The 16,327-nt window shown below is 38.4% G+C and overlaps 1 protein-coding gene across 2 annotated transcripts in view; it reads right to left on the bottom strand.

Moving 5' to 3' along the window:
• Positions 1 to 13,821, bottom strand: part of GBE1 (1,4-alpha-glucan branching enzyme 1) — a 281,289-nt gene extending 267,468 nt beyond the window's left edge. Inside the window, exon 1 of one of the 2 annotated variants that reach the window (XM_053903223.1) lies at positions 13,535 to 13,821. In XM_053903223.1, the coding sequence (XP_053759198.1) occupies positions 13,535 to 13,668 (134 nt within the window). In that variant the 5' untranslated portion in view covers positions 13,669 to 13,821. The remainder of the gene's footprint in view (positions 1 to 13,534) is intronic. The other variant, XM_053903222.1, reaches the window with a different exon arrangement.
• Positions 13,822 to 16,327: the final 2,506 nt, after the last annotated feature.

Raw genomic sequence — 16,327 nt, forward strand, 5'->3', positions numbered from 1 at the left:
TCATTTTTATCTGTTTCTATTTATCTTTTCCCATGTGGCCACTAGAAATTTTGAAATTACATATGTGGCTTATATTATATTTCTACAGAGTAGTGCTGATCTAGGTGAGACACTTAGGGTGTGATCAGGTGGAGAAACTCAGCATTCCTGTGCATTTCTGAGACCTTCCTGACTGGGTGACACTCATCAAAATGCTCCCCTGACTCATTCAGGAATGGATGCCCTTAGCTTACTTAAGAATTGCTTCATTGCCTCTAAAAATAGTCCACAATCCCTTCCAAAATGGGCTTATCTGTTAAAGAAACATGCTGATGTGTTATCAAATATGATTTATAAACCATTTTAGAGGCTTCAGTTCTTACACAAGATGGCAACTCTTACACAAGCATATTTTGCAACTGAGCCACTTTTGCAAGTAAACTTTCACTTAAAAGCAATAAAAGCTGTGTAGCAGTCATATAACTTCATCATAGTTTTAATGTGGATTAATGTTTTAGCGACTACATTCTGTGACTCCTTCCAAAAATAGCTCAAACTTTGTCCACATTCATTAAGACTCAATCCTTCTTTTATAGAGGGATAATTTTAAGAATTTCAGGCAATTGAAATGAACCCCTTTGTGGTATATACTCCACTTCCTTAACAGAACAGGATATGCTTTCATCTGTCTTATACTGAATTTTACGCACAAGTATCTACTATAACTGCATTTATTTGTTCATGTTCCCAGTTAGAACTCCTGTCAGGTAGGAAGCCTACCTTACTCATAATTGTTCTACTATCACATAGAGAAATGCCTGGGACAATGAGGAGGTCAAAAGTAGATTTGTTAAACAAATTAATGAAATAGCCTATGACTCAGATGCTTATGTATACCCTGGAACACTAGTGTGGCGAATAATTTTCTCTATGTAGTCCTCTTTTATATCTTATCCTGAAGACCTATATGCAGCATTGAAACTCACAATGCAAATATGAGAAAAAGTAACTTTGATAATGATAAAACTCCTTTTACCAACAGTAAATAGAAAAATCATTGTGACATTTAAAAATTAAATAATCTGGTTAACTATTTAGTGTATATGGATCACTTATTTTCAAAAAATTAGAAAATATAACTTAAATATTTATAGAATAAAATTTGGCCCATTACTAACACAGTTTTAAATTGAGTTGGGGTCATGTTGTGCCTTGCTAATCAAAATATCCGTGAAATAGCAGCATCAGCACCTCCTGGGAGCTTCTTAGAAATACAGATCTCAGACTCAATACACATAAAATTATGTATACATAAATTGTAATAATTATTATTGTGATGATGATAATTTATTATCAGTAGAGCTGGCAGAAGTCTCTTCTAGATGTTCAGTGCCTCATATTCATCATAGTGAGTAATCAGTGTAGAATGAACAAATCCTCAAAAGTTCCACTTTACTTTTCTGTTTAAAGATGGGTAAATTTTTAGCTATCTTACTCAAATTTCACAAATTTTGCCAAATAAACGTACTAATAACTTTCATCTCTCAACATCTAAGCAATTTCTGTCTCGAAATTGACATGCTCTGATTTCTATTATACTAATAATAGCACAATGAATCTGACAAACATCAAAGTAAATATTAAGATTGAAATAAACCAAAGGGTAATTTCAGTTAGATAAAAAGTCACTAATCTTAGGAAATATTAACATTACCTTACTTAAGATTTAACATATTCATTCCTAGAAGTAAGAGCATAACAAAATGGTTTTGAAGATTTGCTTATTTAAGTCAAGAAAATAAAATGAATGAAACTTATTTTTAAAAGCAATATTTTTTATAACATTGAACTGAACATTATGTGGTACTGACAAGCAAGTGGGTTATAAGTATAAGACATGAAATAAGAAGAACCTTAAAAAGTCAAATTAAAATTACAAATTCAGTCTATATGTTTAAGATATAAATTAAGAAATGTTATGGCATAAGAGAAAAAATACGAAAATTAAATATTGAAAAAAATGCAACACAAGATGACAAGTGTCATCATTCATATATTTCAGTGAGACCTAACTAAAACACCAATTTATTTTGCTCAGGTGGCTCTTCAATACAAGTCTGTCAGTTCATGATCTTAAAAAAGAACCAAATATCCATAGGCAATAAAATATACATTTCTGGTTGAAATGCAAAATGGCAAAGATACCATGGAGAGTAGTTTGGCAAGTTCTTATAAAAATACGCATACACGTGCCATATGACCCAGCATTCACGCTCATAGGCATTTCTCTCAGAAAAGTAAAATCCACATGTAAATATTAATACCTTAACTTTATGAAAATATTTTTAATAGCCAAAACTATTGGAAATAATCCATATGTCCTTCAACAGGTGTACACACTATGGAACATACATACCATACTACAACATACATACAGTGGAATACCATTCAGTGACAAAAAGAAACTATGGATCTGTGCAACTTGGGACAGATCTTAAGGGCATTATGCTGAGTGGGGGGGAAAAAAAAAAAAAAAGCCAATCTCCAAAGATTACAAAGTGTATGGTTTAAGTTTCAAATCATTCTACAAATGAAAAAGGAAATGTTATAGAGATGGAAAACAAACCACTGGTTACCAAAGGTTAGGGATGAGCAGGAAGACAGACAGCATGAGTATAAAAGAACAGGGAGTTCCATTTTGTCCATGGATGGACTAGATCCATATCTTCATAATGAAAGTGTTTACATTAACATGTACTAGTGATAAAATTGCAAAGAAGTAGATACACACAAATAAGTGCATGTAACAAAAAGCTCATGAAATCTGAATGAGGTCTGTAGATTGTATCAATGTTCACTTCCTGGTTTTGTTTGTTTTTAATTTTTATGTTTTATATATTTTTTGAGAACAAGAGAGGCAGAGCACTAGCGGGGGAGGGGCAGAGAGAGAGGGAGACACAGAATCCAAAACAGGCTCCAGGCTCTGAGCCATCAGTACAAAGCCCAGCACAGGGCTCGAATTCACAGACTGTGAGATCAGGACCTGAGCCGAAGTTGGACGCTTAACCGACTGAGCCACCCAGGTGCCCCAACTTCCTGGTTTTGATACTGTAATATAGTTATGCAAGAATACTACCACAGGGGCAAGCTTCAGAAAGGAGCCTTCTTTGAACTACTTTGCAACTTCCTATGAGTCTATAATTATTTTAAAATATTTCTTTTTTAAATTCAGTCTAGTACGATTTGCAGTTATCTAAATTCACTCAATTTTTAAATATCCTCTAACCTTTCTTTCCTTTTTTTTTTTAGGCTCATTGTTTTTTGTTTGTTTTTCATGTCTTCTAACTTCAAAGGTACTTTGGACCTGCCACAACAAAACTTATTTTAACACCCTTGTTTCTATGTATTTCCTGCTTATATGTTATACTTGTGAGTAGAAATTTACCTAATACCACATGGATAGCATATAGTTTTCAATTATGGGCAACTTAGGGAAGTGAAGCAAAAAGAGTTAGTTTCATTACATTCATATCTCTAGCAAGTACAATTTTAAAGAACAACCATAATATTGCCAACTGAAATGGTCAGGAAAATGAAAGACTCCATGTGTAAACAACAACAACGTACAAATAACAAAAGTATCAGGGATTTTTAATGCAGAAATATAAGAGCTGGAAAAAAACATGGAAATTACAAATGAACTCATTTGTGAACTTCCAGAATTCTGAAACAATAACCAGTCCTCTTGAGAGAACACTGTAAAACAATTAAAAAACAATAGTAATTCAGACATTAGTTACTCATGATCTCCAAATAATAGTACAGAAAAATCATAGATACTAGGCCTATAACCTCTTAGGAGAGAAAGTTAATATGACTCTGGACACAGCAATGGTCTTCTATTCTGACAACAAAGAGGAATCACACTCTTCCACAAATCGCTCTTTAGTCCTATTACCAAAGACAAAACCCTAACCTTGCCTATGATGATAAAATCCTATATTTATATGAAAAGTCCATGCTAGGTATGTTGTGAAGAACAACAGTAACAAGCTTTCAAAAGAAAAGCATAGGAAGGTATAAGATTAAAGCCCCATAAACATGCAAGCCGTTGGATAATAAGACAATTCATGTTTTAAAGATTGAGCATAAATTGGCATCTTTAACTTTCTTTCTAACCTCACAAATACTATCTTCTCCAAAAGACTTGAAGATATATCAGATCATTTTGTTTGCCATGTTTTAATGTTTATTTATTTATTTTTGAGAGCAAGAGAGTGTGCATGCATGTGCATGAATGGGAGAGGGGCAAAGAGAGAGGGAAAGGGAGAATCCAAAGCAGTCTCCATGCTGTCAGCACAGAGACCCACGCAGGCCTCGATGTCATGATTCATGAGATCATGACCTGAGCCATATCAAGAGTCAGACACTTAACTGACTGAGACACCCAGGCACTCCAGTCAGATCATTTTTTCATGAGCCCAAGAAAAAATATATATATATATATTATTAGTAATTGATAAACTCATTTCCTCTCAAAATACTCATACTTTTTAAGAGTAAAATATCTGTGGGGCGCCTGGGTGGCTCAGTCAGTTAAGCGTCCGACTTCGGCTCAGGTCACGATCTCGCAGTCCGCAGGTTCGAGCCCCGCGTCGGGCTCTGGGCTGATGGCTCAGAGCCTGGAGCCTGCTTCCGATTCTGTGTTTCCCTTTCTCTCTGCCCCTCCCCCGTTCATGCTGTGTCTCTCTCTGTCTGAAAAATAAATACACGTTAAAAAAAAAAATTAAAAAAAAAAAAAAAAAAAAAAAAGAGTAAAATACCTGTGAAATTAAAAGGAAAAGATGGTGGTGTTCCCAATGCTTGAGGCCAGCTGAGGGCACCTAATCAGCTCATTTGGGGCCAGAGCAGTCAAAAGTCTCTATATTCCCCTAAGAAAATAATCCAGAAAAATACAGATCAGGTTTAGAAAAGTGAAAGCCATGACTCAGGGGTTGGTGATATTGAGGATAGCTGTAGACTTTTCTTGGGAGAAATGAAAACATCCGGGTTCTCTTCAGAGGGTTTTATACACAGATGTGATATTAGGGAACTACAACACAGTCTCATTGGGTCTTTTCATCTTTAGGCAGAAATAGTGTCCTTTTTGGAGCAAAGGACAGAGCTCTGGGATGTTCTGATAGGTGAGGCCAAAGGACTTTTCTCAGGAAGGTGTATAACTGAAAGCCTTGAGTATCTAGGCTCACTTTCAGTCAAGCAAGATCATGGAACAGTTCTGATCAATAATTTGTAAACTGAAAGATGTAGATAAAGTTTATAGGAAAATTAACGTATGCTTGGTTAAAATGGACAGAGTGAGCGGGCATGAACGTGTGGGCCTAGATGCACCCAGCCATCTTCTAAGCATAAGAATATAAAGACTATATGCTAAAGATAATAGAGCAGAAAGATAAAGGATGGGTCAATGCTAAGGCCAAACCATTCATCTTCACTTTCTTTGTGAGAAATACAAATTTCTATTTTAATTACACAGTCTGTGGGATCTTCTGTTAATTGAGAGTATGCTGAGTTTTCTGTTACATAGACCTAAATGCATAACTGGTTTTATTATGTTTCTGTAACAGAGCATGTACCTGTATCATGCAGTTATTCATAATTAAATATAACCTGTGGCTAGTTGTTTATAATTTATGAAAATGAAAATAAATTAGATTGAGGATTGAGTAACATATGATTTCACTGGTAAAAGAAATATTTAATTCTCACTTGATAAATATTTGGAAAACTTCAAGGTTACCTATATAAGAAGTGTATCTGTTACCTATACCAAGAAGTGTACACTTTGTTTCTGATTATTATATTTTAGATTTCAGACCTACAGCACATACCCAGAGACTGTGACTCATTGTAATTTCTGTTCCATGGATCTACCAAGACACCCATGAATATTCCATTTCTCTGTTTTACATATCTCATTGTAAAATCAAACATATTGAAAATAACTGAAATCATCAAATAAAGAGAAAGCACAAGGAAAGATACTGAATTTAAATTTTATTCTTATTAATAGATTATGTTAAGATTCTACTGAAAAATTCTTTCATTTTCAAGCTTTTAAGCTGCTATTATATATTTTTTTTTCTCATTTTCAAAGTTATTCCTGCGTATCGGTAAACTTGATATGACCATTCTTCCAGCCATCCAGAGTTCAAGAGGAAGAAAATTCCTATAGTTGTTTGATGCCCAAGAATATGAACAGTTAGCAGTCAGATGAAAGAAGAGAAAAGATGGAAAAGGAAGATCAAAAGAAGGGTGATTCTGAGCCTCTGCAGGCTAGCATTTACCTCTCTCTCTAAAGAAAGCTTTATGCTCATTATATCCTGGAATTATCTTGCCTTCAGCTTAAACAGAGAATTGCATTATTTCCTCTCCAAATGAAGGATCAAAGTTTAAACATATTCCTTTCCTTGTATACTAGATTATGATTAAAATTACCGCCTCCTCACCTCATTCACATAATGGCTCTACTGGGAAAAAGAAGGAAGTCCCTAAAGTAAAGATGCCATCCAACAAAATGAAGAGTTGTGGAGAATTTCTGGTCGTATTATTTACCTGATAGTTGATTTCAGGATACAGCATTAAAAAAGCTAACAATAAGATCTTTTGAAAATAATATCCTAGTGAATATTTAAGATGGAAGGCTATTTTGCTTATAATATTATCATCATCAAATAACTATCATTTATTTACAGAGGATCTTTAAAATACTTCTAGTCCTCAAGACACTCCTAGAAGGTAGGTCCCGTCCATATTTTACAGAAAACGAAATTGAGGTTCACAGAGGTTGATTAATTTGCCCTCAGATTCAAAGCTCTTAGGACACATGAGAGTTCGAGTTCAAGCTTCATCTTGCTCTTATACTTTGCAACACATACACAGCAATATTTTTATATACTTTCCCCTTTTACATATTAGGAAACTAAATTTAGAATCTAAATTATTCTAATCATTTAAACATCAGAAAACAATCAGGTTTTAAAAGTTAGTCACTATAACTTAAATAGTATCAAATAAGATGCAACATAATTGCATAATAAATTAAGGAATGTAGATTGTATAATAATGTATGCTTACTGTGGAGTTTTACCTTTTATTCATGTATTTAGTTCCTGTTACTCTAAACACAAAACAGAAATATGCTGCTTTTGGTTGTTAAACACAAAAGAACCCTGGATTCAAAACAGTGGTAAGCGTCTACTGATGGGTAGACATCATAAGAAGAGAATGTACTCGTTAGTAAAAAATAAACTTACTTTAGAAGGAACTGGTAGCAATTATCTCCAATGAAAACACTTTCATGTTTTCTTTTAATATATATAAATGTATAATTGAAGTTTAACACATGCTTTCAAATAACAGCAGTATGGTATTCTTATCAGTCTAAAACTATAGCACATTTCACTGGGACTATATTAAAATCTCGCTGACTAACTAGGGCCAGCTTGGTAGGAGCCGAACGGAATCCTCTAAGAAGTTATCACATCAAGAGTCATTTCCCAGGAGGTATTACAGCAGGCACCAGAGCCTACCCAAATGCTCCACCAAGTCATTTTAAGGCACTTTGAAAATGAAAAGAGGTCAAAGCCTCTTGCCCATCGCTGTAGAAAATTCAGGAGTAACTCTGGAGTTAGTATAGATCTCAGCTGCAAAGGGCAAATAAATCTACTAGTACAGAAGAGTGAGCCAGATACATCTTGTAATCTTCAGATTTATCCCTGCCTTCTAGAATCACTGACATTTGACTTTCTTCAGAGCCAATAACTTGGCCAGGCACTGAGAAAAAAGTGCACCATGCAGCTATGATATAAAACTTCTATGCTGTGAGAATCAATTTGGTGTGGCTGCTGATACACAAATACAAAGCACTTTCCAACTCTGATTAGCTACCAATGTAAAAACTAACTTCATTTCTAACAAAATAGAGATGTTCACTGTAATTGTAATGCTTAGTATACTTGGGGTCACAAAAACCTCTCCTCCCATTCTTAGGCACACAATTTCACATCAGGCTTTCTCAAACTGAATATCCCTTCAGTGATTAAACCTTTAGTCTCTGTGTTGGGGCACCTGGGTGATTCAGTCGGTTAAGCATCTGAGTCTTGATTTTGGCTCAGGTCATGATCTCAAAGTTCATGGGATGGAGCCCCAAGATGACAGCGCAGAGCCTGCTTAGGATTCTCTCTCTCCCTCTCTTTCTGCGCCCCCCACCGTCACACGAGCACACACTCTCTCCAAATAAATAAATTGAAAAAAAAACAAAAAACAAAAAACACAAAAAACTTTAGTCTTTGTGGAAGTATCTAATTCATAATGATTTTCTTCATTTTTCCCAGTTACCTTTAGCTCTTTACTTGAACATGTATTTCCCCTTTCCCCCAGATTGTCATACATAATCCCCTGGTAACTGCTGCTGCTTCTCTCTTTATCCTAGCATTCCCAACAATTTTTAGCTTAAGGTAAGTTGACTGAGACTCATTGGTATAAAAAAGGGAAAAATATGGGGTGCCTGGGTGGCTCAGTTGGTTAAGCATCCAACTTTGGCTCACAGTTTGTGAGTTCAAGCCCTGCATCGGGCTCTGGGCTGACAGCTCGGAGCCTAGAGCCTTCTTCAGATTCTGTGTCTCCTCTCTCTGTCCCTCCCCTGCTTGCACTCCATCTCTCTCTCTCTCACTTTTTCAAAAATAAACATTAAGAATTAAAAAAAAAAAAAAAAGAAAAGAAAATGAGAAAAATAAATAGACGCAGAACACATTCATTTAAATTCTATACTGTTTCCTGTAAGTCAAGTATGTTTCTACAGATTGAGAATAGTAAACAAACAAACAAAAAACAATACAGGAAAAGTGCCCACCCAAGGGAGCCAACAATCTAGTGGGGGTACAAAAGAGCAGAAAGACAACTATATTACAGTGGATGAGCATTTTTAAGATGAGGGTGTTCAAGATGGTAGACAAGAAATGAGGCTCCTCACCTAGCCTGGAAAAAGGTGTAAGGATAGGGTGAAGTCAGGGAAAGTATACCTCTAAGCTGTTTCCAGAGGCACATATAGGAGGATATAAGGCAGAAGCAAAGTATGCATAAAACAGAACAAACAGCATGTACAGCTGGAACCATGTCTAGACCAAAACATTTGGCTTCCAACACAGACTATTCTGGACTACCTCAAACTGATATCCTTTATAAACATGTGTTAAAAGATCTATTTAATGGAATAGATGGTTATATTAATAAAGAATGTATAAAAGGGTTCACTTATTAATTCATTTCCACTAAACTAGTCATTTCTGATAAAGATTAAAAACGTTTCCAGTTCTTAATCTCCTTTGCCGATTATTCAGTGATTTTCCTAGACCCCTAACTTCTTGTGAACACACACAAATGAAAATCTTCGACATTAAAAAGGAGTACATGTGTGAAAAAGATATCATGTTTTCAATTGATTCCAGTGATATTTTAGTACCCCTTGTGGAATGGCCATCAGACATCTCAGCTGCCTCTCTATCCCTAGGCTCCCTCTGGTAACACAGAACAGAATGAGAAGGAAGGTCCAAAGATGAGGCTTAAAAGGTAGACAGAGACCATATGATTTAGAATCTTGCACATCATGAGAAGTCTGTGTTATACCTTAAAAGCTATGGGGAATTGAAAAAAAAAATTGAAAAAAGGCAAGAACTGTAAGGCTATTTTTGTAAACCAGGCTAGAAAGGCTACTACCACCTTGAGTAGGATGATGGCAGTAGGACTGTAGAGTTGGCATATAGTTGAAAAACAGGAGCCATCATTGATTAGACTTGGAGATAAGAAGAAAGAGAAGGTGAGAATTAAGGTTAAGTTTTAAGTCGTAGGCTTGAGCAGTTAGTAGATAAGGATACCACACACAGAGACAGGGTATAAGGGACAAACGTTTGGATTGAAAAACCCTAAGTTTGGCTTTAGGCATGTTGAGTTTTACTTCTAGGACATCAAAATGTAGGTATTTATAAATACGACCAAACACTCATATGAGGACTTTAAGACACAGAACAGATGAACTCAAGGGAAGGGAAGCAAAAATAATATAAAAACAGGGAGGGAGACAAAACACAAAAGACTCAATATAGAGAACAAACAGAGGGCTACTGGAGGGGTTGTGGGAGGGGAGATGGGCTAAGTGGGTAAGAGGCATTAAGGAATCTACTCCTGAAATCATTGTTGCACTATATGCTAACTAATTTGGGTGTAAATTAAAAAAATAATAAAATTAAAAATAAATAAATAAATAAATAAATATGACCGAGACCAGGAGAGAGACTGGGGGCTGAAGATAGATGTGGGCAGTGTCAGTACATAGATGGAATACATGGATGGAGGAGAATGTTTAAAGAAAGTATATAAAGTAGAAACACATAAAAGGACCTAGGGAAGAGTCCTGAGAATCTCTTGTGTTAAATAATCAGAAAGAGATAGAGGAAAAACCATCAGATGTAATAGAGGAAAAGCAAAAGATTTTCATGTCTTCAAGAAGTGGCCCAAAATGTCCAATGCTAGAGATAAAGAGGAAAGAGGTATCCGCTAAATTAGCAAAAAGTCATTGTTCATGAACTTGTTGTAAAAGGTTCTAGAAAGAAAGATTAATCCCACCTTCAGTACTACTAACCCATGTAAACTTAAGCCAAACATTTGACCAAATCTTGGGTTCTTCATCTGTAAAACAGGAAAAACAAAATTCTTCCTGCCTCATGGTTGTTATCAGGATTAAATTAAAATCTGAAAATACTCTATAAACTTTAAACAGAGAGTATAGATAAGTGTTACTGCAACTGTGTTGATCTTCAAGCTGTTCACAAATGTCACTTTTATGTTTCACACACAAGGCTCAAAAGTCACATTTGACTTACACTGGCCGATCTAATGTATCAGCAGAAATGACCCACTCATAGACAAAAGCTGTAAGAAAAGGTACATAGTTCAACATGTCCCCTACAGCAAACATTATAGAAGCATGTTTCAAAACGAAGACTTCATCATCCTATATTCTTGAGTGATTGCCACAAGGAGAGCCTGACTCATGTTAGCATGTAATATTGGCACAATTAAATGCTATTCTTTAAAACACTAAGATTTTGCAATTACACCACTGCATCTAATTGCAGTATAAATGACAGGTGAAAAAAGCAGGAAAGCCAAGAGGAAAATCCCATCTTAGGAGGTAATCAATGAGACATTATAGGGGCTATCTCACACACTAATGAACTAATTTTTATTTCATGTAACAGAGTAATTCACTAATCCTCACACTGGATCCAACATTCTTACAGTTACAGAAAAGGTAAACAAGAACAACAAATGTACATAACAGAATTTCTGATGAAGATACTTTGGTTGAGAAAGGATGAGACAGCCCATCAATGAAAAGAAACTGACTCCCCCATCACCATTCCTAAACACTGTTGTTTGTACCCTAAATTTTCTGCACTCCTCAGGAAGTTCTACTTTGCACTTGAATGTTTGACTGGTTGTATATTTGTGTTAGGCCAAAGACAAAATGCACCAGTGGGTTATTAGAAATAAACAGAGAATAGATAAAGTAACTAGAAGCAAACTTCATTAGGGAAGGATGTTTTATTCTTCAAATGTTAGCAGTAAAAGTTACTACTGCCAAATGCCAAATGACTATTTGATATGCTTAAATGGAACATGTGTGCTGGAAAATGGCAATTACTCCAAACCAAGACCAGAAGTAGAATCCAGGTCAGAGTGAGGCACAAGGGCCCAGTGGACCAGCCTTTTCACCAAGAATGGTGGTTTGCCCCCACTTTTCTTTATTGTGGCCTTTGTCTCTCTCATTAGTTTTGACAAACCATGAAAGAGCATCATAACTGCTTCAGTCCCAATGGAGTTGAAGTCAATTACATGACAAGGGATGTTTGTCTGCTGTGATCATTTTTTTTTTTTAAAGGAGGTGGGGGAACAAAAACAAAACATTCCCACAACTCTCTCCTAGAAAGGTCTTAAGTGCCATTTACAAAGCATACAAATAAATTATCATCATCAATTAACACATCAAAAAATTCTGACCACCATCTCTTTGCTCTAAAATTTGACTATTTCTAAATCAAATTCAAGTTTGAACTATGAAGATGATACACTCAGTGACTTTGAAAGTATAAACTGTAAATACTGAAAGCAATTTCACAAGGCTGCATAAGGTTCCAATCATCTGATCAACTGAGCGACAGCTCAAGGTGACTACTTTGAGGAGGGCTCATTCTTTAGGGTATACAAGCTCTGGAATGAGATGTTGTATTGAACTTGGCATCTCTTATTTTTTGTTCATAGGGACTCCTTAAGAAACAGTTGCTGGATTGAATGCAGGTAGTAGGTGACAATGCCAAGTCATGAACCTAAGTGTTTTTTGTTTTTTTTTTCCAAATTCCAAATAAAACCTGTTTCATTACCTCCAACACTGCTTCTTGGCCATAACTAAATGGCTGTTTTCTATTACTTGAAAATTTGACCATGCATATTCTGTTGCCATGGTAGTTTTTGCCCTGGAGTCTCTCGGCTAAAAGGGCTGAAACCATAAATCACAATGTGCTTATCTCACAAATGAAACTACTATAACTAGTATGACAACTATTTCAATCTTACAAACTATACCTTCGAAGTTGAGCTGCCTACTAGAATTATTATCCCGGCAACTCAATTGTGCTAAACCAATGTACTGTAGGATGTTAGGAGACAAACTGAAGCTAAAGCCCCTAAACGGGCCTCCAGAAGTTTGGCTCTCCTGGCCTTTGTCCCTCTTCGGGGTGGCAATGCCAAACACGGGCAAACTTTGCTGACAAATGTCGCTGTAAGTTTCCTCTTCAATGTGGGCCCACGGAGGGTAAATAAAGTGGCCAAGGTAACGTTTCATCTTCTCTGAAAGGAAATATTAACAAGGAGCAAGAGCTGCCTGAGAGAATCGTGGATATAAAATCACAATATTTGCAATGAAATAAACGAAACTGTAAACGCACGATTACACACGCCGAGTGTTATGCACACGCTAATTCACAGTACAACTCTGTTGAATGGAAAGGTCACAAAACCTGCAGTGGTTTTGCCTCCCTCAGTATCCGCACCTGAGGAAATCACTGCTGGGAGCCAAAGCACGTACTCAATGGCGCACACCCGCTGATCGAAAGGAAAGGAGAGGGGATGAGGCAAGTTTATTCCGCGCTTCTACGTCTAGTCCGGGGACCAGAGTTGTCATCAACCCACCACTCTGGAAGACACAGGACCCAGCGAAGTCACCCCGACGCCCACCCTACAAAGTGGCTACTCTCCAAGGTCGGGGGCGGGCCAGCGCAGGGCGGGGCGGGGCTGAGAGGCGGGCCCGGAAGGGGGCGGGACCTGCACGCACCCAGCCGAGGGGCGGTTCGACCCCGGAGCCCGCGCTGGGAAGGCAGCCAGTCCCACTCTGAGGAGAGAGGGGGGGAGGGGGAGAGCCCTGAGCGGTGTCAGGCGGTACCTGCGCTGGAAGTCCAGGGCGAAGGGCTTCAGGTACGGGTCGAGCTCCAGAAGTCGGGCTAGTTCCGGCACATCCGCCAGGGCTGCAGCCAGCGCCGCCTCGGAGCACTCGCCCCGAGCCACCGGAGCCGCCATCTTCTGCTGCAGCCCGAGTAGCCGAGCCCGAGTGGGTCGATTGGAACCTGAGCGGGAACTGGAGCTGTAGTTGGGAGGAAGGCGGCGAAGGCGGAGTCGGAGGAAGCTGAGGCGAGCTTCGGAGGCCCGGGGCCCTTTATAGCCGGAGAGAACGGCCGCCTGCCTCCCCTCCCTCCCTCCCCCCCTCCCCCGCCCCCCTGCCCGGCGGGGCGGAGCGGGACCCGTGGCGATTCCCGGACTCTCGTCCGGAGCCGGGGGCGGGGTGGGGGGGTGGCGATGAGGTGCCGAGGGACCTCCGCCCGCTCCCGCGGCTAGCACCTGAAGGCCGCAGAGACCTGCCCTTTCCTCCCCAGCCTTTTTCCCCCCCGCGGGACTGAGGCCATCCTGGCAGGCGGGTCCCGAGCCGAGGTAGCTCTGCCTTGCCCTCCCTAACCTCACCCGTATTTGGCTCCAGAGTTAGCCCTCAGCTTTTCTTCCTTTAAGCAACTCCCACTGGCGGCATCCTTTTCAAATATGATGCGTGCTTTTCTTGAAGGCGACCTTCTCAAAGTTCTGAGAATTTCTTGTTAGGGCGGTATTGCAGACAGATAAAAAAAAAAAAAAAAATCACAGTAAGAAAAGGGAACAGTCAGCGTGGACATAGTAATACCTGGGAGGATGGTCACACCACTGCCTAACCAGAACGCCTGTAGATTTTTCCAGTCTCATGAATTAACCAAAAAAGTCCCGATCCTGGAATCATCCCACGAATACTGTGATGTGCTGGGACTATTCTCTGGGTTGCCAATGGCTGAGAATTGAAACCATGTCAAGAACTTTGCCCATTTCCCATACCTCAAAAACAAACAGAAAAGAAAGGAGAAAGGAAAAAAAAAAAAAAAAAAAAAGACCTTTTTGTCTTTGTTCATAATTGCAACAAACGTTTCTCAACGGTTGAACTATCCTTGATGAGACAAATAGTATTCTAGAGAAAAACGTTAAATTGGACTTCAGCTGTACCCCTTATTGGTGAAGTGCTTGTGCAAGAAATCTCTTTTCCTCTTGGCTTAAGAATGGGGGACCCTATGTAAACTTCCCCAATGGGAACTTCTGTTTCTCCATACCCGTTAACTGGCTTGTCAACGATTCTGTTTTGAGAACACAATTTTATGTACATCCAGAGAATTGGACCCACCACCCTAGCAGTTTTCAAACTGCTTTGAACCTAGGAACTGGAGAGACTGGAGGATCTCTTTCCCAGTTAACATTTGGGTGTGGAGAATCCTAGGGACTATGGAGAAGGAAGAGTGTGGATCATCACTGGCCTTGAATTTTAAAACATTCAAAACATTTTTTGTGCAGGCATTAATAACGGACTTGATGAGAGATATCTAGCAACCGAGGACCTCAGAGTGAAAGAGTGAGGAATCTGACAACCTTTGGAAAGGCATGTCTTAATTTTCCATGAAGACGGCAACATGCAAATGTTAGTAAAATAGAAAACGCTGTAAAACGACACTATAAACTCAGAAGCAGGACACCCAATAGATGCACAAATCTGTATCTCCAATCCTAACCTTTTCTCAGAAATCCAGGTTCATATCACTATCTGCCTACTGAAATTTCCATTTAGCTGGCCAGAAGACCTAAGCCAACTATCTCCAAAATATACCCTAACGCAGTCTTCTCATCCTTTGTTGGGTCACTCTTAACAGGAGCAGCCTCTCCTTTGGACTAACACATCTAACCCATTTCTTCCATGTAACCCACATCTCTTCCATTTTTTGTCCCTTCTAATCCATTCACTAGTGTTTGTCAAGCGTTAAATGTGCATATGAATCGCCTGGGGATGTTGTTAACAGCACTTAGTCTCATTCAGTTCTGGGTGGTGCCTCAGATTCTGCAGTTGTTTCAAGCTCAGAGGTGATGCTGCTGTTCCCGACTGGGGGTGAGGTTTGAGTTGTAAGGCTCTACACAAGAATAAATCAAACAACTTAAACGACATGCTGATTCACTCCGAGTTCCAAACATAAACTTCTTACCATTCCCTAACTAGGCTTTTTAATCTGGTCCCTATCTTTCCACCACTTTTCTCATCATCTTTTCTCATTTTTTCTGGCTTTACTATTCTGTAGAAATACTGACTTTCCTGGGACTCACTCAGCACTTTGTAGCCTCTGAGACTTTTTATTTGTCCTTCTCTCTGTTGGGAATTCTCTTCATGACTCAGCCAAACATAACTGATTTCTTCCCAGCATTCTTGAGATCTCAGCATAAATGTCCACTCATCTTAAGCCTCTGCTTCCACTAAAACTTCAGTGTCTGTTAGAGCATGTTCTCTCCCACACAACAATTAACAAAACTTAGGTGTTTCTTTTTCTCTTTTATGTATTGGTCTCCCCCTTTAGAATATAAACTCCAAGAGAGCAGATACCTATTCTCTCTTACTCACTATTGAACAAGTATTTAATGAAGTCCCATGTGTCAACCCGTTCAGTTTCCTGGGTGCTGGGATTAAATTGTAAACAAGACGAGTTCCAGTTGTCATAAAGCTCACACGAGGTGGAGTGTTGTGTGCTTGTCAATTAACATATAAGAAATACTTCTCAAAGCCCAAAATCCCCAATAATAATAAATGCACTGTAGAGAATTAAAGTTAAGCAATAATGTCTGCTTTAGT

This window comes from Panthera pardus, unplaced genomic scaffold (genome assembly GCF_024362965.1).
Source record: "Panthera pardus isolate Hobbes unplaced genomic scaffold, ASM2436296v1 HiC_scaffold_16, whole genome shotgun sequence".
NCBI classification, from domain to species: domain Eukaryota; kingdom Metazoa; phylum Chordata; class Mammalia; order Carnivora; family Felidae; genus Panthera; species Panthera pardus.